This window comes from Megascapheus bottae, chromosome X (assembly GCF_031878675.1).
Source record: "Megascapheus bottae isolate mThoBot1 chromosome X, mThoBot2.hap1, whole genome shotgun sequence".
In the NCBI taxonomy this organism is placed as follows: domain Eukaryota; kingdom Metazoa; phylum Chordata; class Mammalia; order Rodentia; family Geomyidae; genus Megascapheus; species Megascapheus bottae.
Window position 1 is genome coordinate 51,356,346 of NC_143547.1, and position 23,655 is coordinate 51,380,000.

The 23,655-nt window shown below is 34.9% G+C and overlaps 1 protein-coding gene and 1 pseudogene across 2 annotated transcripts in view; one reads left to right on the forward strand and one right to left on the reverse strand.

Moving 5' to 3' along the window:
• The window catches only part of LOC150041080 (charged multivesicular body protein 1B2-like), a 71,974-nt pseudogene extending 70,873 nt beyond the window's left edge, over positions 1-1,101 (reverse strand).
• Positions 1-4,928, forward strand: part of Tent5d (terminal nucleotidyltransferase 5D) — a 40,923-nt gene extending 35,995 nt beyond the window's left edge. For both annotated transcript variants that reach the window (XM_090326166.1, XM_090326167.1), the window contains one exon: positions 1,969-4,928. In XM_090326166.1, coding sequence (XP_090182292.1) covers positions 2,000-3,172 — 1,173 coding nt within the window. In that variant the 5' untranslated portion in view covers positions 1,969-1,999 and the 3' untranslated portion in view covers positions 3,173-4,928. The remainder of the gene's footprint in view (positions 1-1,968) is intronic.
• The last annotated feature ends 18,727 nt before the right edge of the window (positions 4,929-23,655 follow it).

The window sequence follows — 23,655 nt, forward strand, 5'->3', positions numbered from 1 at the left end:
ATTTGATAATTTTTCAATCCCTATTAAGTTAATATTTCAACTATGTTTCTGGAATGAAAATTGTAGTCCTGTCTTTTGTTAGAGTGACCACAAATATACAGTCTATAATTTTACTTTTATTAGTAATAAAATATATTTTGGTATAAAACACTCCAAAGAGAAATTAATTCTTTATTTCAATAATATCACTTTATCAATATTAATTTTTTCCTTTAACCCATATCATATAAATGTTGTTTATAGAGATTCTAACCTTCAGATTCATTCACAAGAAAATGTTCTCACTTATATTGGCAAAGAAAATGTTCAAGGAAATAAAAATATTCTTTGCAGAAGAAATTTGCATATTGAGAAAGAATATTAAACTTGCCCTGTACATCAGTTTATGTAGTTTATATGTGATATGTCTAAAATATTTATTTAGGTAAATAGGAATCTTCCTTCCTAAAACATTCACAGGAAGCTAGCATCATTTTAAACTACTCTCCGTCCATATTTAGAACTTGAGTATAAAATGATTTAACTTCAACTAGGAAAAGGTTTATTTTTTTGCCAATTCTGGTCTTGAGATCAGGGCCTAAGCACTGTCCTTGGACTTTTTCAGTGCTAGCGCTCTAGCACTTGAGCCTCAGAACCACTTCTGGCTTTTTTCTATGTGTGTGGGACCAAGGAATCGAACCTAGGTCTTCATGCATGCCAGGCAAGCACTCTACCACTAGGCTGAACTCCCAGCCCAATTAGGAATAGTTTTAAATAGCGTTATCAATTATTATTTTGTGTTCTATTAACTCATGTTCATATTGCTCTTTTCCAATGACAAATAAATTACAAAAATCCCCAAATGTGATGTGTAATCAATTTAGTTACTTAATCTTTAAGGATTGGTCTTGATTTTCATATGGATAATCAGATTGTATAAACACAATTTAAATAGCTACAAATAAAACAAACAACCCATTCCATAAGCAAGTATGAGAATAATACACATAGAAGCAGAATAGGCTTAGTTTTTTCTTCTCACTGAAACACTTGCCTAATTCGGCTTTTACAAATTGTTTGATCAAAGTTTGTTCTACTACAGATGTCAAATAAAATGATCATATTGCCCTAGTTGTAGTGGGGAATATACAATACTAAATTCTATGTTTGGGTTTTCCTGAGTGTCATCAACACAAATCTAACTTAAGCATAATTCCTGAAATTCAGGAAGATTACAGAATTATAAAAATATGTGCATGATATAATTGATTTACTCTCCTAGATTTAATTGCATAGACAGGTTAGTAAAGCACTAAAATGCCCATGTAATCACTCTATTTGTTCATGATGATAAAATTGTATATAATTGCAATTATAGTGTTTATGCACACTATAAAATTTTAATTTCAAGATACTACCCAAATTACAAAAATAGCTGAGCATATATTGCAAATGTACAGTAAACATTCTTTAAAGCTCAGCAATCTTATGATTTTATATATTCTTATTTTCATTTTGAATAAAAATATAGTCTCACTTGCTTTTCTATTGCTGCAAAGTGACATTCAACTAATATTTTGTAAGTGCTTCTGGGCAAACAGAAAAGATTATGATTGGGTAATGTAACTATCCTCAAGAATACAGAGAATCAATAAACCAGTATAGAACTTTAATGGCCTTTTTAATGTGAAAAGTAATATATATGAAATTTAATATATGTAGCATTTTCCCTAATGATAACATTTTGCATCAGCCACAATTACAAGCTCCAATTTATCCATGAAAAATCAGTTTGCATTTACCAGTGTTTCCAATGATTACAATGATAAAAGCCTTTTCTCACCAGAAGTAACATGTGTAATTTAATATTCATAAGTTATTTCTAACTATTAGAATGTGATAATGCATGTGAATGTGTTTTTAATATGCTTTGGCATAACTTTTGACGTAAGATGCTGACATTTACACTCAATATGTTTCTTTCAATAGGTTGCTTCCTAGTTAATCTACTGACCTCAAAATGTCTGAACTTGGATTCAGCAATCTCACTTGGGATCAAGTTGTAGTATTGGACCGTGTGTTAGATGAAATAATTCCCATTCATGGGAGGGGAAATTTTCCCACTTTGCAGGTAAAACCAAAAGATATTATTCATGTTGTAAAAGACCAACTTATTAAGCAAGGAATTGTTGTCAAAGATACCCGACTGAATGGTTCTACTGCAAGTTACATACTTGCAAGCCATAATGGCATCAGCTATAAAGATCTAGATATCATATTTGGTGTTGATCTTCCATGCGATCAAGAATTTCATGTTGTTAAGGATGTCGTCCTAGGTTGTTTGCTTGATTTTTTACCAAAGGGTGTAAAAAAAGACAAGCTTACTCAAAGAACCATGAAAGATGCCTATGTTCAGAAGATGGTCAAAGTTTGCAATAACCATGATCGCTGGAGTCTCATCTCGCTGTCAAATAACAATGGGAAGAATGTTGAACTGAAATTTGTGAATTCTATCAGGCGTCAGTTTGAGTTTAGTGTAGATTCCTTTCAGATTCTTTTGGATCGCATGTTAGATTTCTATTGCGACAAAAATGCTAAGCTGACCAAAGAATCCTATCCTGTTGTGGTTGCTGAAAGTATGTACGGAAATTTTCAAGAAGCGATGATACATTTGAAATACAAGCTTATATCTACCAGAAAACCTGAAGAGATTAGAGGTGGTGGTCTTCTGAAATACAGCAACTTGCTGGTTCGCGACTTCAAACCAGCTAGTGAAGTCGAAATTAAGATCCTTGAACGTTATATGTGTTCTAGATTTTTCATAGATTTTCCTGATGTGGCAGAACAACAAAAGAAAATTGAATCCTACCTTCGTAACCACTTCATAGGTGAAGAAAAGAGCAAGTATGAATACCTTATGACCTTACATGGAGTTGTCAACCAAAGCACAGTTTGCCTCATGGGATATGAAAGAAGGCAAACTCTTAACATGATCACTCTTATGGCTTTAAAAGTACTTGGAGAACAAAATATTTTACCTAATACAAACAATGTTACTTGCTTTTATCAACCTGCTCCATACATAGTTACTGAGGGAGGCTACCCTTCCTATTTTGTACCATCTGGCCCACCTCAGGTTTACTTCCAGCCATATCAGGCAGTGCACTTTAATGTGCCAAGTGGGATGTTTTAAAGAACAGAAACACAGCAGAAACTTGCTTTTAACATCTATTGCAAGAAAGCTTGTGCAAGCAAGCTTCAAAATTATATAAAATGGAAGATTAACTTTTTTGACCGTTCCCGAAACTTTCCAAAAATTAGAACTTAGAACTTTATAGTAAATGCATTTTTATCTGTAAACTGACAGCTTGAAATTTTTTTCCAAATGTTACTGATTAAATTGTTTTAGAATAGTTGAAGTTATATTCAGATCTTATTATATATGACTTCAAATTTGTTGTGACAGATAGGTATATCTGCATATTTGATTCAAATATAAAAGAACACTACCTATGTTTTAAAATCCAAATACATAGTGAAGACATGAGCCATCAATTTTGTATTCAATTATTTTTTTAGTAACACTCTATGGTTTTCTAGTGAATAATATCCATAAAGTTTTACAAGTTAATTTGAAATGCATAATTTTAATGACAACTAATTCAAGTGAGTAAAACTCCAGGCTTTGTAAATATTTAATGTTTTGAAAAAATGATTTAAAATGCTACCATAGTTTGAAGGAATACTTAAAGGAATGTTTCTGAAAAACTATACAATAGCACTTTATCATTTATATTAAAGACAAAGTTAGGTAGTTTGTGGATCAGAAAAATATGATTGATCTGCAAAATCAATACTGTGCCCAGTTACTGAGAATTATTTTTTGCACTTAAATAAGTTTAAAAGAATGTAATCACCAACTCTGAAGGTGAAAGTTTTATAACCATATGACAGCACTGTATTTAATTATCAAGTAACATTGTCTTTAATATTTTATGGCAGATTATTTTGATCTCCTAAAGTCTTTTCTTAGAGTGAATGAAATTAATTTGTTCTGAAAAATCTCCACAAAGAAAAAAATTTTAAGTTCTACGTTTTAAGTGACTGTTGTAGCCTGGAACTCAAATCGTTAGGGTAATCAGATGATTCAAATAAGAAACATTTCACTAAATAATGGACAGTAAAACGTGAACTTTGCTTATTGCACACCTCATTGAGTTGTCCCATATAAATGAAACCAGTAACTATTGGATGTGACAGAAATCTACAAACATAAAGCAAATCATCTGATAAAGAATACATTTGAAACTCGAAGATATGATCTCAAAGCAAAACAAGAAAACTGCATCTGTAATTATCTTCAAGATGTGTTACCCGTTTCAACTAGTTCAATCTAGTTTTACATTCAAGAAAACATCCGTGAAAAGAAGAAACATGTGCCTAGTACCCAGTAAAACGGCTACTATGAATTCCTTCGCTAATACAGCGAGAAAAATCTGTGCTTTAACATGGAACAATTCAGCTTTTTAGGAAAGCATACATATAAATATAGCTTTATAAGGGTTATAGGTGCCTTTCTGTCCTTACAGTTGGCATCACCAGTTTTTGTCTCTTAGTGCAAAAGTTACCAAATGTTCTTAATACCTTACTGCATTTATAAATGAACAGTTTCACTAGTGTTTCAGATATAGGGTATCAAAAGAGATGTCTGAAGAAGATTGTGTGAACTATACATCTTTGTTGTAATATGGACTATATGTAAAATCAGAAGTTTTTTTTTTACTTTGTTATAGAATTCTGAGAGTCACATGTCCTATTTTGGAAAATGTATTTTACTGACAAAGATTTATATATGAAGAGTGCAAGATCCTTTTGATGGAAACTATTTTGAATTTGATTATATTGTGAAAATTGTACACTCTATTTCTGTAATACATCTTATACCACTATCATTTGCCTTGTCTGTCTTTTGTGCATTTTGTGTAAAAGATAATGTAGTGTTACTAGACTAAAATTCCACTTTAAATAAAAATCACTATGAAATATGCAGTGTTTCACCAAAAGGGAAAGTACCTGTAATATCAAATTCTACAAAACTGAATTTTTTAATGATCAAAAAGGTTACATGGAGATTATTTCTCTCAGTACTTGAATGGAATCTCCACAAATTTCATTATATGAGCATGTAGAACATGAGTCAGGACTACCTTTCTGTATAACATGCCTCTATTTAACTGTTTCTTTCATTTACAATTAATTGGTAACACCATCCAATAGATAACACTATTCACAGCCGTATAATACTTTTTTATATTCATTTCCCTAACTCCATATGATTCTGTCTTGTGAAAACTTACTTATCACTGCCTTTTCTTCAAATAAGGGGCACTTACAGCGTGTTGAATGAAAACATAATTGATAGTTTAGTATACAAAATAGTAGAATCCCTCAGAGGGACAGCTCAAAATGTTACTACAGGTCTTAAATCTAACTCTCCATAACATACATCTACATCACATATTGAGCAGGTCTAGATAATGTTTCAGGTCTGCATGTACTTGCCACATATTCAAGTAAATATTTATAAGTGATTATGTGGGAAAATAGTTTGGAATACAGTCTTAATTAGAAGAATAAAAACTGTCAATGTATTTGTAAAGAGCACAACACTCAGTATAGTTCATCTTAAAGTTTAAGCAGCTTTAGCCACAGGATTACCACTCTGTAGAGGTTTTAAAGTAGGAAAAAGAAGCAATATATCTATAAATACCTTTAATAAAACAGGGTGTTTTCTCTGCATGATGTAAATTATCAGATGACTAAGGCTTGAAGTAAAATAGATGATCACATTGAAAAAGCAAAAATGACTCACCACCACAATCAAGGCAGCTTTTAATCCCTTAATGGGCAGGGATAACTTGTGCCTTATTTGGTACTTCAAACATTGTGAGAAATCTTAAGTAGTCTCCACAACTTTGGTAATAAATTGCAATAAATAAGAATGTGTCAGCTATATTCCTGTATCTGCCCCATTATGTCTTGTTGCAACCTAGTTAAATCAAGGATCATATAAAATGTACACTTTATTATTTCTTTAATTGCCATGCTAGGGATTGAACCTAAGGCCTTGCATACATTAAGCAACTGCTCTATGCCTAGAATTATGCTCCCAACCCTTGGCTTATGCCATTTCATTAGTTTGACCATACTAGAAATGAGACATTAACTTTTGGAACCCTGACAATAATACGATGAAATTACTTGTACATAACCTAATTTCTGAATAGGTTAGGTGATTGCTGCAGTTGTTTTCCCTTCCTCCAATTATTAAATATTAAAGGGATGAAGCACATACATTGTATCTGCATTGGCATCATACTATTGCCACCCTCTCCACTGTGCCACCTTAAGAAACTTGTTCATATCTACATCTTGACATGATCTCTCCTTTGTTAGTTATATGTATAATACCCCTACATCAAAATATTAATGGGTAATTCTGTTAAAATTTTTGGGTCATGTGAAATGTCCAGAATAAGTCAATGGAAACTATGAAGGAGGAACTTCCAAAAAGTTATTTTGGGGGGAAAGTAATGGAAAATGTAAAAACTCTTAGAGTCAACATTTTGAAAACTTTGGAGACTCTGCAGGATCTTGCAACAATAGGCAAAAATGGCTAAATCTTAGAACAGCAGGCTTTGTCATGGCCCACAACTACTAGCTTCTGGAGAAGCTTAAGATCTAAGGATTGAGATTCAAAGCCAGCTGAAGCAGATATATTGGAGATATACTTATGTCTAGCCAGAAAAAAACCAGAGCTGAAAGTGTGACTCAAGTAGCAGAACATTAGCTGTGAGTAATAAAGCCAAGTGAGATCTCAAAGCCCTGAGCTCAAGCAAACAGCACTCTTAAAAAAAACCCAATGGCAAGCATTTCCTTTACAGAAAAGGCTTTATTTTAAAAACAGCTTTAGATTCACAGCCTATTTGAGCAGAGTTCATAGTACCATGTAACCCATACACCATATCCAGCTTCCTCTACTTGTCAATACACAACACCTACAATGAATAAAAAACCTACATTGATAATGTTCAATGCTCATACATCACTTAAGGATTCATAATGCTTGTTATACAGATTTTAAATAATAAAATGTCATGTATCTGCCATAACTACATAAGAATAGTTGAAATGCCTTGAAACACAGAAACCTAAATTTGGTAGGGAATGCTGGAGATGTACAGCAACAGGACATCTCATTCATGGCTAGTGAGGATGCAAAACGCAGTCATTTAAATACTATGCAGTTTCTCAAAAATCTAAACGTATACTTAAACCACTCAGCAATTGTGTTCTCCCCATAAATTGCACACATACAGATGTTTACAGTAGGTTTATAATTACCAAAATTGAAAGCACTCAAGATAGCCTTTGCTGGAGAATGGTTAAGCTATGGTATATCCAGACAATGGTATATTTCAGCCAACTGAAACAGAGATACAGAAGATTTGTTTGAAGCCACCTGCACAGAAAAGTTGGTAAGAGTCCACCTCTAAAATACTGAGGATAGCCAGACTGGTGTGAATGGAGTGGTAGAATGCCAGTTGAACAAGAAATCTGAATGAGCGCAAGGCTCTGAGTTCATGGCCCAATGAGAGAGAGAGAGAGAGAGAGAGAGAGAGAGAGAGAGAGAGAGAGAGAGAGAGAGAGAGAGGGAGGGAGGGAGGGAGGGAGGGAGGGAGGGAGGGAGGGAGGGAGGGGAGGGAGGGAGGGAGAAGAGAGAGAGAGAGAGAGAGAGAGAGAGAGAGAGAGAGAGAGAGAGAGAGAGAGAGAGAGAGAGAGAGAGAGAGAGTTGAGTAAACATAAGGCCCTAAACCAAGTCTCTTAAGAAAGGGAGTGAGAGGAATTTGGCCTAGTATTAGTCTGCATGCATGAAGACTTGGGTTTGATTTCTCGGTACCACATACATAGAAAAAGCCAGAAGTGATACTGTGGCTCAAGTGGCAGAGAACTATCCTTGAAGAAATCTCAAGAACAGTACTCAGGCCCTGAGTTTAAGTGCCAGTACTGGCAAAAAGAGAAAGGGAGTGAAAAGGAGAAAGGAAAGGAGAGGAGGAACAAGAGGGAGGGATTAAGGGAGAGAGGAAGGAGGGAGTCTTGGAGAGAGGGAGGAAGGTTGAGGAAGGAGGGAAAAATAATAAATCATGAAGAGACAGAAGTTGTAAATGCATATTAGTGAAAGAAGCCAATCTGAAAGTCCAAATACTGTGAGACAGGGGTCTTGTTTTGGTAATGATGACAGGAAAAACATACAGATTCAGTCCAGACACAATTTAAAAAATACTTTTAATCGATAGTTACTCAAAGATTATTAGATCAGATACTCTCATTTGTAAATGCATATATACTTATATATGGTTACTCCAGCACCATTTGTTGAAAAATCTTTTACTTATATTGAGTAATTTTGTCATCCAGATCATTTGACTAATAAAATCCCTGTGGAATATCTTCCTCAGTTTTGGAAGGAACCAAGCAGCAGCCTTTTTTAAATTAGATTCCGTTTTTTTTCATATATTTTTATTGTAATTAATAGAAGGGTTACATTATATTCACCAGATAGAAGGTGCATTACTTCACAAACAGTGATACCCTTTCTCATGTCTTGGTTTCCATTTCCCTCCCCCACCCCCATCCCTCATCTTGTTTTCCGCCTTCCCTATCCTATTTCAAATAACCAAATAAGCATATATACAATATATCAGATAACAAGGTTAAATATTGTAACAATACGAGATAAACAAGGACAGCAAAAGAGATGAGAGATAACATAGTACATTAAGGACAATAATCACTCATTATATGGCTTCTGTTTCTATATCCTGGAGGTCCTTTCATTTGGCATCATCCTATATGGCCTTATGTATCTAGGTTTTGTTCTATTGTAAATATCTGCTAGGAGAGCCCAAGATTTCTACTGATTATGACAAATGAGGGAAATTATTGAGCCTATGTTCCTTTGAGTCTGGCTTACTTCACTTAATATGAGTTTTTCTAAGTCTTTCCATTTCCTTACAAATGGGGCGATGTCATTCTTTCTGACAGCAGCATAGAATTCCATTGTGTACAAATACCACATCTTGTTGATCCACTCATTAGCTGAGGGGCATCTGAGTTTATTCCTTATCTTTTCTATGGTAAATAGTACTGCAAAGAACATCGTTGTGCTAGTGGCTTTAGTATGTCCTTATTTCTGGACGATTGAATAAATGCCAAGTAGTGGAATTGCTGGGTCATAGGGGAGCTCTGTGTTTAGTCTTTTGAGGCATCACCATATAAGCAGCACCTTTTTGATAATAAACACAACTCCTATATTTAACCTGACAATGCATGAGTTTACTTTTTTTGCCAATCCTGGGGCTTGAACTCAGGGCCTGAGCACTGTCCCTGAGCTTTTGTGTTCACTCATTTAAGGCAGCTTTACTTCCAGCTTTTTCTTTTTGGTGCTTTAATAGTTAGAGATAAGTTTCATCAACTTTCCTCCCAGGGATGGCTTCAAAGTTCTCAGATCTCAACCTCCTGAATAGCTAGTATTACAAGTATAACACACAGGGACCTGTCTGAAACATGGTTTACTCAATAGTTAATTTAACTGTTTAATGGACTGATTGCTTCAAATTTAAAAATTCAACTTTTTTAAAAAGCAAAAAGCATTTTGACTGTATTTTCTGCTCCATTTCTAAGCTCTTTAGACTGTTCCTATAATCTATTTACTTTTTTTAACCAATAACCAGATGTTATTCATTTATGTAGGTTTACAGTAAGTTTTGAAGTTTTATCAGTCTTCTGATTTCATTTTCATTTAGAGTTTTGTTGCTATAATTATACTTTTATCTAATACAATTATACTCTATATAAACTTTAGAATCACAAAATTCCTTCTGGAATTTTGATTGGTATTGCTTTGAATGTAAATATCAAGTTGGAAATAACCTAAACCTTGACAACATTATGTCTATGATCATGGTACATATTTCTATGTAATTTTTCTTCTTTGTTTTATTCAAGTCTGAGCTTTGCAGTTTTCCTCATATAAAATTTGTACACATTTTGAGTAGGTTACTGTTTATGTCACTGTTTTTCTGAATTTCACATTCCATTTGCTTATTGGTAGTACATAAGAAAGTAATTTATTTTTTATATTACAGTGGTATCCTGCAATCTTATTATAATCAGTACTTTGGTGAGATTTATTGCTGATGATTCATTTGGATTTTCTACCTGAATGACCATGCCATCTGGGAACCAAGAATTTTATTGTTTCCTCTCCAATCATAAACCCTTTAGTTTCTATGATGATTATTTTTTGTTCTTAATTTGATTGGACCTAGAAGTGCCTAAAAGATTAGTGAAGGCACATCTATGTACATGTGGAATTTGTGAGAGTATTTACAGAGAAATTTAAGTAGAGAGGAGAAAGTTCACTGGTTCAGACATTCTCTCTCTTCTTCCTGGTCAACATAATGTTAGCTGCTCTGCTCTTCCACATTCTCCCATAGCCATGATGGAATGGAACTTTCTGAAACCATAAACCTAAATTGTTTCTTTTAATTATGTGTCTTAATAATGCCTTGCCATATTAGCTAAGACTTCCAATATGATGTTGAAAGCAAGAGGAGAGCCATGATTACTTTGTTCCTGATATTACATTATGTATAACTTTTGCCAGTCCTGGGAATTGAACTCAGGGACTGAGCACTGTCCTTGGGCTTTCTCAAGGCTAGCGCTCCACTACTTGAGCCACAGCACCACTTCTGGCTTTTTCTTTATATGTGGTACAGAGGAATTGAACCTGGGTCTTCATGCATGCTAGGCAAGCACTCTACCACTAGGCCAAACTCCTGGCCCTGTATAACATTTTTATACGTCACTGAACTCAGTTTGCTAAAAAAAATCTATTGAGAATTTTTTTGTGTTTTTCAATTGTATTTTATTGGGGTGATATATAGAGGGGTTGCAGTTACATTGGTCAGGTAGTGGGTACATTACTTCATGAACATTGATATTCCTTCCCATGATTTTTCCTACTTTCCCTCTCCCACCCCCACTCAATCTTTTTGCTTTTCTCCATTACCTATTTCAAATAGACATACATACAATATTCCAAGTACCAAAGTTAAATACAGTAACAACATGAGATAAACCATAAGGAGAAAAAAGAGAGAGCGAGAAAAGAAATAACTTCACACCATAGCTAAAGAACAACAATTACAAAGATAAACCTATTGGCGTAGTATTGCTCTGTAGTTTTCTTTTAATGTGCTGACTTTGTAGAATGATTCAGGAAGAATTTCTTTTTTCATCTTCTGGAAGATATTGTGAAGAATTTGTATTATTTAACTCTCAAATGTTGGTAGAATTTACCAGCAAATACATTTGGACGTTGTGCTTTGTTTTACATTGCTGTTAACTAGTAATTCATTTACCTGATTTAGGCCTATTCAAATTGCCTACTCTTTCTTGTACGTATTCTGACAAATTTTATCTTTCAAAAACTGATCAGTTTTTAGTGTTAAATTTGGTGTATAGATTTGTTCAGTGAGATCCTTTTCTACCATCATGGTATTTATGAATCCGTAGTGGTACCTCTTCTCCCTTTCATTGATGATTGTAATTAGTGTCTTTTCTTTTTTCTTGGTAGCTGCACTTAGTCTCAGTTCTATTACATGATGATTCTCATCAATTTACATGATTTTCAATACCAAGGGAATTTATTTAATCCTTAACACTGTTCCTCAACTGGAAAACTATTTAAATTCTTTACTGTATAATTCTGTACTATAGAAGTGGTTCAATGCTGTATAATCCAGCAAGCAAACATCCCTTGCCTCTACCCACTAGATGCCTATGCCATAGCTCCTTACATTTCTGAAAAACTCTTTCCCTATGTTTCCAGATGTTACCTGCAGAGCAAAATTATTTTATGCTGAGAATTACTGATAAGTAGGGTACCAACTTGTGCTGGTTGTAGGTTATCTTCAGAGCAACCCTTAACTAATGAAGGTCATGTGACTCAGCAAAGACTAACTGTACATGAAGCTTCTAAAAATTCCTAATAGTACCTGGTACTGGGGGCTCACACAATTAATCCTAGCTACTTAGAAGGCTGAAATCACAAGATGTTGGTTCAAAGCCAGTCAGGGAGAGAAAATCTCTTAGACTGAAAAAATATTATGAAGGAGGTGAATGGGAAGGATGAGGTTATATAGGTAAGGTAATTACTACATTTCTTTTTAAACATGATTAGCCCCTCCATCATTTTCTTCTGCTTAGCCCTCCTCACTCCCCTCCCCACAAGTTATATCATTCTAGTGAGTATCTTTGTTGTATTCGTTTTTCCTTTGGCGTGCTATTTCTGTGGATCCCTTTCCCTTCCACAGATCAGATAAACTTATGTAAAGGGTTCAGAAAAATTAAACACAAAGAAAAATTGAAATAACTGCATACAGGATCAGAAAACCAGAAATTCCCAGTGCTTAAAAGTGGTAGAGCACTAGCCTTAAGCAAAAGAGTTCAGAGACAGCACCCAGGCCATGAGTTAAGTTTTCTACACTAGCACTGACCTTTAAAAGATTTCAAACTGAAATGATCACTGTATTGTATGATGTTGTTTTATTCTGGAATATTCAAGCATTTTAATCTGAGTCATTTTCTGGTTCAATGCTTTCAGTAGTCTGTTGGCAATACTCCTTACAATGATATTCCATGTATCCCCAACTTAGCTTGCTTCTTATCTTTGAGGATCATAATTGCCCAATGGCAATTGATGTTTGAACCCTTCTCCTACCAAAGATTACAGGATGTTTTGCTGCCTATGCCGCTCTACTCTGGGTGCGGTGGCTGGTGCTTGTAATCCAAGTTACTCAGGAGGCTGAGATCTGAGGATCATAGTTCAAAGCAAGCTCAGGCACTAAAGGATACCTGAGATTCTTATCTCAGTCACCAGAAAACTGGAAATGGCATTGTGGCTTAAGGGATAAGGTGGTAGCCTTGAGCTGAAGAGCTCATGGACAAAGCCCAGACCCAGAAATCAAGTCCCACAATTGATAAAAAAAATTATTCATTGCTATCTTTGTTCCCTTCCCTTGCTCCTTCTCCTAAATAGTTCCTTAGTTAGATTTATATACCATGATTATAGAAAAATACAAATATATACAGAAGATAGGTAGATAGATAGATGATAGATAGATGTGACTGTATATCTTTCAGATTACTCTCCATATATTAGTGAAAGCATACCACACTTCATATTTTGATCTTGAGTTCTTTCAATATGTTTTTTATTAGGGTCCTGGGGCTTGAACTCAGGGCCTGTGCACTGTCCTTGGACCCTTTTTGCTCAAGGCTGGCACTTTGCCACTTGAGCCACAGCACCACTTCTGATTTTTTCTGTGTATATGGTACTGAGGAATCAAACCCAGGCCATTGTGCATTCTAGGCAGCCACTCTACCACTAGGCTACACTCCTGGCCAAAAAGTTCTTTTTTTTTGGCCAGTTCTGAGGCTTGAACTCATAGCATAGGTACTGTCCTTTGGCTTTTACAAGGCTAGTGCTCACTTGAGCCACCACACCACATCCAGACTTTTCTGCATATGTGGTACAAAGGAATTGAACACAGGACTTCAACCATGCTAGGCAAGCATTCTACCACTAGGCCAATCTTTTGGCTCTTCTAATATGTTTTTAAATTGTATCCAATTTCTTGCCAAAGAGATTATTTCAGTATTCTTTATAGCTGTATAATATTCCAGAATGTAAATACACTACATATTTTTGTCTATTCATCTGTTGTTGAGTAACTCAGCTCATTTATTCCATCATTTGAGTATTGTGAAAAGGAGATAATAAATTCATGTATGTAGGTGTTTTTCTGGCTTATTGATTCATTCTCCATTGGTTATAAACTTGGTTTAGGTACAATAGTATAAAAGTCTATTTTGTTTTGTTTTTATTGCATTTTATGGTCAGGGTGATATACAGAGGGGTTAAAAATTTCATCAGGTAGTGGTTACATTACTTCTTGATCATTGATGCTCCTTCCCATGTATACAATATACCATGTACCAAAGTCAGATACAGTAACAATCTGAAATTAACCATAAGGGAAAATAGAAGAAAAATAATTTTACATAGTACATTAAGAACAATAATCACAAAGATAAAACTCTTATTTCCATATCCTAGAGTTCATTTCACTTAACCTCATCCTATATGGCCATATGTATGGCTCTTTTGAGCTACTGTGCTCCTTGGCTACGAGAATCCTAGAAGTATACTAAGGATTAGAGATGAGGAACCCTGCAGCCTATGTTTGTTTGGGTCTGGCTTACTTCAATTAATATGATTTTTCCAAGTCTTTCAATTTCTTACAAATGGCGAGATGTCATTCTTTCTGAACACTGCACAGAATTCCATTGTGTATAAGTACCAATCTTGACCCAATCATCTACTTAGGGGCATCTGGGTTGGTTCCATATCTTTGCTATGGTAAATGATGCTGCAATGAACATCGTTGTGCTAGTAGCTTTGCTTGTTCTTCTTTATGGATATTTGGGTAAATGCCCAGAAGTGGGATTGCTGGGCCATAAGGGGGCTCTCTGTTTAGTCTTTTGAGGAATTGCCATACTGTTTTCCAGACTGGTTGAACAAGTTTACACTCCCATCAAGAGAGTAGTACCATTCCCTTCTGGCCACATCTCCACCAGTGTTTGTTTTTATTAGATTTCTTGATGATGGCCATTCTAACTGGAGTGAGGTTGAATCTCAAAGTGTTTTTGATTTGCATTTCTTTTATGGTCAGAGATAGCAACCATTTCTTCATGTATCTATTGGTCATTCTTATTTCCTTTTCAGAGAAGTCTCACTTTAAGTCTTTAGCCCACCATTTAATGGAATGTTTGCTTATTTGAGGATTTGTTTTGAAGAAATTCAATTTTGAGCTCTTAGGTATATTTTATATATGAAGCCCTTGTCTGTTGTATGGCTAGTGAAGAACATCTCCCACTCTGTGGGCTTTTTATTTAACTTGCTAGCTATGTCCTTTGCCAAACAGAAGCTCTGCAGTTTAATGCAGTCCCATTTTTCCAAGCTTTCTTTAATTTGTTTTATTTCTGGGTCTTTACTGAGAACGCCTCAACCTATACAAGGAGCCCTAGTGTATCTTTCATTCCTTCCTGTAAAGTTTTCAGGATATCTGCTTTTACCTCAAGGTCTTTGATCCATATGAAATTAATTCTGGTGCAGAGTGACATATAAGGATCCACTTTTAGTTTTCTACAGATATTTAATCAATTCTGCCAACACCATTTGTTGAAGAGGGTGTCTTTCTTCCATCCAAATTTTTTTGGCTCTCTTACTGAATAATTAGGTGGCCAGAGGTCTATGGGCTGATTTCTGGGCCTTCAGTTGTATTCCTTCGGTCCCCAGGCCTGTTCTTGTGCTAGTACCAAGCTGTTTTCATTACTGTAGGTTTGTAATAGAGTATGAAGTCTGCTATTGTTATTCCTGCAGCACTATTCTTTCTCTTAAGGATAGTATTAATTATAGGGGCTTTTGACATCCTGCATAAATTTTTGGATTGCTTCTGATTTCATTAAAGAATGATGTTGGGATTTTGATGGGTATTGCATTGAATTTTTTTCTTCCATATATATTTTTTGTAAGTAATAGAAGGGTTACATTATATTCACCAGATAGAAGGTGCATTACTTCACAAACAGTGATACCCTTTCTCATGTCTTGGTCCCCATTTCCCTCCCCCAACCGCTACCCCTCATCTTGTTTTCCCCCCTTCCCTATCCTATTTCACATAATCAAATATGCATATATACAATGTATCAGATAACAAGGTAAACTACTGTAACAATATGAGATAACCAAGGTACAGCAAAAGAGATGAGAGACAACATAGTACATTAAGGATAACAATCACTCATTATGTGGCTTTTGTTTCTATATCCTAGAGGTCCTTTCATTTAGCGTCATACTGTATGGCCTTATGTATCTAGGTTTTGTTCTATTGTAAATCTCTGCTAGGAGAGCCCAAGGTTTCTACTGATTATGGCAAATGAGGGAAACCATTGAGCCTATGTTCCTTTGAGTCTGGCTTGCTTTACTTAATATGATGTTTTCTAAGTCTTTCCATTTCCTTACAAATGGGGCGATGTCATTCTTTCTGACAGCAGCATAGAATTCCATTGTGCATAAATACCACATCTTGTTGATCCACCCATCAACTGAGGAACATCTAGGTTGGTTCCATATCTTTTCTATGGTAAATACTGCTGCAATGAACATCGTTGTGCTAATAGATTTAGTATGTCCTTGTTTCTGGATGATTGGGTAAATGCCAAGTAGTGGAATCGCTGGGTCATAGGGGATCTCTATGTTTAGTCTTTTGAGGAACTACCATACTGCTTTCTGTAGTGGTTGAATGAGTTTGCACTCTCACCAACAGTGTAGTAGTGATCCCTCCTGGCCACATCCCCTCCAGCATCTGTTGTTATTCATTTTCCTGATCCTGGCCATTCTAACTGGAGTGAGGTGGAATCTTATTAGAGTTGTTTTGATTTGCATTTCTTTTATGGCCAGAGATGTCGAGCATTTCTTCATGTGTCCATAGGCCATTCTTATTTCTTCTTCAGAGAAGACTCCCTTAAAGTCTTTGACCCATCTTTTAATGGGATGGTTGGTTCTTTGGAGATTAGTTTTGGAGTAATTCAATTTTTTATGTTGTTGGTATATTTTAGATATGAGGTCTTTGTCTGTTGTATGGTTAGTGACGATCTTCTCTCACTTTGTAGGCTTTCTAGTTAGTTTGCTAGCTATGTCCTTTGCCATATTGCAATGAATTTGTAGATGCCTTTGGCAGTATTTCCATTTCCATGATGTTAATCCTCTCAATCCAGGATCATGGGAGGATTTTCCACTTCTTTTATAGCTTTAATTTCCTTTTTCAGGTTTTTAAAGTTTCCATCATAAAGGTCTTTTATTTTCTCTGTTAAGTTAATTCCTATTTTTTTGATGCTACTGAAAAAGGAGTTGCTTTCTTGATTTCTGCATCACTTATCTCGTTGTCTGCATACAGGAAAGCCACTGATTTTTGAGAATTAGTTTTTTACCCTGCTACTTTGTCAAAGTTTCAAATCAGCTTTAGTAACTTGGGAGTGGAATCTCAAGGGTTCTTCAAATATAGAATCATGTCATCTGCAAAGAGGGAAAGTTTTACTTCATATTTCCCTATTTGTATTCCCTTTTTGTTGGCATCTTTCCTTATTGCTCTGGCTAGCAATTCTAATATTATATTGAAGAGGAGTGGTAAGAGCAGACATTCTTATCTCGATCCTGATTTTATTGGTAATGTCTTTACACTTTCACCATGAAGTATAATGCTAGCTGTAGGTTTGGCTTATGTAGCCTTTATTATATTGAGGAATGTTCCATGGATTCCTAGTTTCTCCAGAGCTTTTTATCATAAAAGGATGTTGGAGCTCATCAAATGATTTTTCTGCATCTATTAGATGTGATCATGTGGTTCTTGTCCTTTCTCCTGTTGTTGTCATGAATTATATAAATTGACTTGCATATATTGAACCAGCTTTGCATCCCTGCGATGAATCCTGTTTGATCACAATGTGTAATTTATTTTAGTTGTTGAAGTCGATTAGCCAATATTTTGTTGAGAACTTTTCCATAGATGTTCATCAAAGAAATGGGTTTGTAGTTCTCTTTTTTGAGTCCCTGTCTGGTTTTGGGATAAGGGTAATGCTGACTTCATAGAATGAGTTTGAGAGAGAACTTTCACTTTAAATTTCAATGAAGAGTTTGAGGAGTATTGGTGTTACTTCTGTTTTGAAGGCCGTATAGAATTCATCTGTGAATACATCATGCCCTTGCCCTTTTTAGATGGGCCGTCTCTGATTGCCAATTTTATTCCATTACTTGAAATTGGTCTGTCTAGTTAGTTTAGATCTTCTTGGTTTAGTTTAGCGTATCAATATTTGATAGAAATTTGTCTATTTCTTCCAGATTCTGAAATTTTTTAGCATAAACGTTTGAAAAGTATTCCCTTATGGTGTTCTAGGTCTTGGTAAATTTCTCTCGTGATATTCCTTTTTTTTTTTTTGCTAGTCTTGGGTTTGGACTCAGGGCCTGAGCACTGTCCTTGGTTTTATTCTCAAGGTCATTGCTCTACCACTTGAGCCTCAGCACCATTTCTGGCTTTTTTCTATGTATGTGGTACCGAGGAATCGATCCTGGGTCTTTGTGCATGCTAGGCAAGCACTCTACCACTAGGCCAAACTCCCGGCCTCCTCTCGTGATATTCCTATTCTTGTCCCTGATATGGATTATTTGGATGGTATCTCGTTGTTTTTGTTTTTGGGTTTTTTTGGTAAGATTTGCTATGGGTCTGTCAATTTTCAAAGAACCAACTCCTTGTTTTGTTGATTCTATTTTTTTGGACTGTAATTCATTTAATTCAGATTTAATTTTTAATAATTTGCTTCCTTCTAGTGGATTTGGGTTTGGTTTGTTGCTGTTTTTCCAGGAGCTTAAGGTGCATCATTAAATTGTTGGTTTGAGACTTCTTCAATTTGTTAATGTAGACTCACTCAGAGCTATAAATTGTCTTCTGAGTACTTTCTTTGCTGTGTCCCAAAGGAGCTGATATTTTGTGTGTTCCTTTTTGTTAAATGCCATAAACTGTTGGATTTCTGTTCTTATCTCTTCAATGAACAACTGGTGATTCAACAATATCTTGTTTAATGTTCATGAGCTACAGGATTTTCCTTGGTGGCATTTGGTATTAAGATCCAATTTTATAATGCTGTGGTCTGAAAAAAGGCAGGGAATAATTGCAGTGTTTTGGAATTTGCACAGATTTCCTTTGTGCTTTAATATGTGAACTATTTTAGAAAATGTTCCATGTGCTGCTGAAATGAGCATATATTCTGGTGTTGCTGGGGGGAATGCTCTGCAGATGTCTGTTAGGTCTAGTCGGTCTATGCAATTGTTTAGTTCTGAAGTCTTTGCCTTGTCGATCTATCCAGAGGTGACAATGGAATGTTAAACACCAACATTCACTGTCTTAGGATCTATGTGTGTTTGTCACATAATTGAAGCTTGTTTGATGAAGTTGGGTGCTCCAGCATTTGGTATGTAAATATTCAGAATGGTTATATCTTTCTGAAGAAAAGATACATTTAGTATGTAATAACCCTTTTTGTCTCTTCTCCCCAATTTTAGGTTGAAGACTATTTTATCTAATATCAGGATGGCAACTCCAGCCTGTTTGTGGTGGCTGTTTGCTTTAAATTTTATTACAGCCTCTTGCTTTCAGAACATGTCTGTTTTTGGACGGGGGCAAGATATTTCTCTTGAAGAGAGTAGAAAGATGAATCTTGCTTTCTGATCTAACTAGTCAGTCTATATAGCTTAATCGGAGTGTTAAGTCCATTGATATTGAGAATTAGCATTGAAAAGTTTTTGTTAGTTTCTACTATTTTATGTATTTCATTAGTGCCTGTGTCTTGTCAATTCATGCTGTAATTTCCTGGTATTTTGTTCAGGTGCCATTTCTCTGTCAATACCATATTTGTGTTGATTTTTAATCTGTAGAATATCTTTGAGAATTTTTTGTAATGCTGGTTTGGTTGACATGTACTTTTTCAATTTTTCCTTGCTGTGGAAGTTTTTTTATTTTTCCCTCAGCTATGAATGAGAACTTAGCTGGGTACAGTATTCTTGGTTGGTAGTTATTTGTCTTTAGGGCATGACATACATCATTCCAAGTGCTTCTTGCTTGCATGGTCTCTGCTGAGAAAAACGTGGTTATTGTGATTCATTTTCTTTTGTAGGTTATTTTTCAATTCTCCTTGGGTACTTTAAGGATTCTTTCCTTGGTATTTATTGATTGTATATGGCTTATGATGTGGCATTGGGATGTCCTGTGCTGGTTTGGTCTGTTTGGCATTCTAAAAGCTTCTTGTATCTGGATAGGCTTACTTCACTTAATATGATTTTTTCTAAGTCTTTCCATTTCCTTATAAATGGGGTGATATCATTCTTTCTGACAGCAGCATAGAATTCCATTGTGTATAAATACCACTCATCAACTAAGGGGCATCTTGGTTGGGTCCATATCTTTGCTATGGTAAATAGTGCTGCAATGATCCTAGTTTGTTTTTTTACTTATATTTTCTTTTTGCCTATGGAAGTTGACAATTTTGTCATCAAGAATTTAGCCATTTATATTTCTTTTTGTGAGAACTGGTCAGCACACTTACTCATTTACTAATTGGATTATTCATTCTGTTGCAATTTATTTTTTTAGTTCTTTGTATTTTGTGGGTATTCTTTATTTACTGAATATTTGGTGAAGATTTTCTCTCATTCTATGTGGGTTGTCTCTTGGTTCTGGTAATTGTTTCTTTCACTGTGCAGAAAATTCTGATTTCCAAAGTACCAATTGTCAATTCTTGTTCTCATCCACTAGACAACTATTGTTGTATTCAGAAAATGTTAATCTATAGCCAGGTGACAGTGGCTCACACCTGCAATCCTTGCTGTTAAGAAGGCTGAGATATGAGAATCATGGTTCAAAGCTAGCCTGGGCACTAAAGTCCATAAGTGTCTTATCTCCAGTTAATCACCAGAAAATCAGAAGTGGCTCTGTAGCTCAAGTGGTAGAGTATTATCTTTGAGCTGACGACTCCAGAGACAAAGCCCAGGCCCAGAGTTCAAGCACATGACCCACACACAAAATAAGAAAATGTTAACCTATACATAGAGAAAACTATGTAGATTTTTCATTAAAATTTCCTATGGTAAGATTAAAGTTTCACGTCTTTGATACCACTGGAATTTATTTTTGTGTAGGATGAGAGACGGGATCAATTTTTGGTCTCCCTCTTTTTCCAGCACCATTTATTGAAGAGTCCATCTTTTCTTGAGTGGGTGCTTAGCTATATTGTAAAATGTGATTTTTATTATTGGCTCTGCTACACTCTTGAATTTGTCTTTGGGTATATTTTTGTACCAGGCCAATGGTATATTTTTATTATTTTGGCTCTGTAGTATAATTTGAAATTAGTGTTCTCCTTACTTAGAATTGCTTCTTAATTCAGTTTCTTACTCTTCCATATGAATGTTTGTACTTATGTGAGTAAGGATTTGCAGGTTTTCATTGTAGGGGCCTTTCACCACTGTGGTTAATATCTAGATATTTTATTGGTTTTAAGGCTCCAGTGAATGGGATTTTCCCCCTAGATTTCTTTCTCAGCCTATATATTGTTTGTATGTAGGGATGCTACTGATTTGAGAGCATTGAATTAGTAACTGGCTGTATTTCCAAAGGTATTTACAAGTTCTAAAAATGTTTTTGGAGGAGTCTGTAGGGTCTAGTAAGTATAAGATCATATAATCTGAAAATGGATTATTTGGCTTTTTCCTTCCCTATTTTATTCCCTTCTATTTCTTTGTTTTGGCTGATTGATCTGGACAGGAATATTAAAAAGAATGGGAAAAGTGGACATTCTTATTTTATTCTTAACATTAGGAGAAATATTTCCATGTTTACCACTTAAAATATGTTGGATATAGGTTGACTATTTATAGCCTTTATTAAGTTGAAGCTATTCTTAATTTCTTCATAACTTTTATCTTAAAAGCATGCTATGCTTTTTGTTCATCAACTGAGATGATCATATGATTTTTGTTCCTGGTCTTGTTTATGAGATGTTTGAAATTTATTGATTTGCATGTGTTTCATCTCTGGAATGAATTCAGTTTTCAAGAATTTTATTAAGAATATCACATCAATGTTCATCAAATTGATTTGTCTATGACATTCTCTTTGTTTCCTCCCTCACTTCTTTCCTTCTCTTTTTCCTATTTTCCTGTATCTCTGTATATTTTTCCAGTCCTGGGGCTTGAACTCAGGGCCTGAGCACTGTCATTGGGCTTTCTCAAGTTAACAGCTCTACCACTTGAGAAAAAGCACTACTTTCAACTTTTTCTATGTATGTGGTACCAAGAAATTGAACCCGGGTCTTTGTGCATGCTAGGCAAACACTCCACCACTAGGCCAAACTCCCAGCCCTGAGAAGTTTTTGTATAAGTGTTAATTCTTGTTTCATGGAATAGTTTGCAGAATATTGATGCTCACTCTTCTTGAAAACCTGCAAAAACTTCTGGTTGAGAGAGTTGTTGTTAGACTTGATTATTGAATTAGTCTCATCCCTTATCATAATTCTATTTAGGTGGTTTATATGCTCATAGTTCCATTTTGGTAGCCTTTCCATGGAGTGCAAAACAGTGTGATAAAGAACAAGCTTCTTGAATAATACCAGAATTGGATTCATGGGTACTGACAACATACATTTCCCACTCAAACACATCTACACATGACATTTAGCTAACGATTCACATGAAACAAAAAAGAACTAGAAGCCTATAGATCACAGAAACTTGTTTAAGGAACAAAGGTATAGGATATAACAACTAATTCAAAAAAAGTGGGGCACAAAAGATTATACCATAAACTGGCAGTATTTATTAATAACATAGTGGGCAGTCTTAAATTATTAAAATCTTATGTAATCATATATCATCAGTGGCAAAACTATTCCTTATATTGACACTGCCTTCCAGTAACTAAGTATAATTTTATATATATATATATATATACACACACATATAATGATGATGTACAGAGGGATTGTGTTACATAAGCAAGTGAAGAGTACATTTCTTTTTGGGCAATGTCACCCCTTCCCTCACTCTCTCTCAGTTTTCCACTCCCATCCATCACTCACAATAGTATAGTTGATTGTTAACATATTGTCTAGTGTAAATTTTTTGCTCTTTTATTTAATAAGATTAAATAGGTGACTGTCCTTATTTATGGCAAGTATCCAGTGTATATCCAATAGATCATAGAACTCTTTATTTCAGTATAACCAACAAAAGAAGAAAAAGGCAAAATCAATTTTTTTTCTGTTTTGATGAATCTTCTTTCACTTTAGATACTATTCTTTAACCTAGATGATACTGCTGCAAGTGACAGTTTCAAAAGCATGAGCAAATACTGTTGCCCAAACTAGTTTGCTTATGCATCAAGCAATCTGGGAAAGTCATGCTTCAGTTATTTCCAAACAAAAAAGGTAGAATAAAATCCTGATTATCTCTGAAAGCAGCTGATGATCAGGGGAAAAATCACTCCTATAAAGCAAATAAATTTTCCTCCAACTAGGTTCTATATTCATTTCTAAAATGCAGGTTGTAGTCTGAGTATAATTTCTTTTGTGCTCTTTGATGTGCAAAGAAATCTAAATATTAAACCTGTCACTGAAAAAACTACACAATATACACTGTCAACATATAGTATATATTAAAATGAGGGAAAAAGATAATTAAGGATTAGATTTGGCAAAGGGAAGTTTGTTGATAGGCCTGGAAAGTAAGTTACCTCCCTTTGTTAGGAAAGAATGGAAAACACACTTTTAGATAACTCATTAGGACTGCAAGTAAAGGAAAGTTAGGAAGTATGCATTTGTTGATTCCATCCAATAATGCATACACAATCCTAAATCTACATATATTACTTCATTTTATAT